Source organism: Nanorana parkeri, unplaced genomic scaffold (assembly GCF_000935625.1).
Source record: "Nanorana parkeri isolate BGI_ZX_2015 unplaced genomic scaffold, ASM93562v1 scaffold16, whole genome shotgun sequence".
Lineage (NCBI taxonomy): Eukaryota > Metazoa > Chordata > Amphibia > Anura > Dicroglossidae > Nanorana > Nanorana parkeri.
The window spans coordinates 2,599,323-2,600,054 of record NW_017306284.1 but is presented as its reverse complement, the minus strand read 5'-3'; the positions used below and the strand labels follow the sequence as shown (position 1 = coordinate 2,600,054).

Here is a 732-nt window from a genome sequence, read left to right as displayed (position 1 = left end):
ATCACTGGAACAGCAGCAACTAAACAATGAAATGGTGCAAACCTAGGCAGGAGGGTTGTTTTGGAAGCTCAGATCTCTGCCATGACTTAAGTGGGTGAAAGGTTATCCAACAATAATAAAAGTCGGCCTGTGTGTAACATGACCGTGCTGAGAGTATGGCAGCAGGGAACAAAGGCCGGGAGGGGGGACTGTGACCAGAGATTGTGTGGTCTCTGGCAGGGGGATGGATGGAGACGTGACAATTAGTCACACACCCTCCCTGCCCCCTCTCGCTCTCTATCCCCTGTACGAGACGAGTGAGGAGGATGCTGGGGATGCTGCATCACTATGGGACTTCCCAGGCTTCTGCTCAGCCCCGGGATTGTGTACCACGCAGTGACTCCCGCTCTACCACGCCGCTTAGCAGCAGCTGATCACGCGCTGACTCGCCTCTGATTGGCTGACTCGCCACACACCTATGCCGCCCATTGGACGCCTCTCTCCCCGCCCACGGCTACGTTGTGTGAGCCTTAGTACTATCTGAATGGAGCAGCTGGGAGAGCTGAGGACAGCGGAGATTAGGCAGCCAGTGCGCACGGTACGGTCTGCAGCATCCAGAGACGAACGGGGAGCCATGCTCAGCTACAGCACGGTGAGTGATCAGTCATCATGGGGGACATTGCCCTAGCAATCAGGGTACTTGTAGTTCCTCCAATGGGGTTCTATGTATTCATCTGTAGGTGGTGGGTGACT

At 55.5% G+C, this 732-nt stretch overlaps 1 protein-coding gene across 1 annotated transcript in view; it reads left to right on the top strand.

The window, feature by feature from the left end:
• The first annotated feature begins 609 nt into the window (after window positions 1–609).
• KLF10 (Kruppel like factor 10) overlaps window positions 610–732 on the top strand; it is an 8,357-nt gene continuing 8,234 nt past the window's right edge. The window contains exon 1 of the mRNA XM_018559070.1: window positions 610–631. Within this exon, the coding sequence (XP_018414572.1) occupies window positions 614–631 (18 nt within the window). The 5' untranslated portion in view covers window positions 610–613. The remainder of the gene's footprint in view (window positions 632–732) is intronic.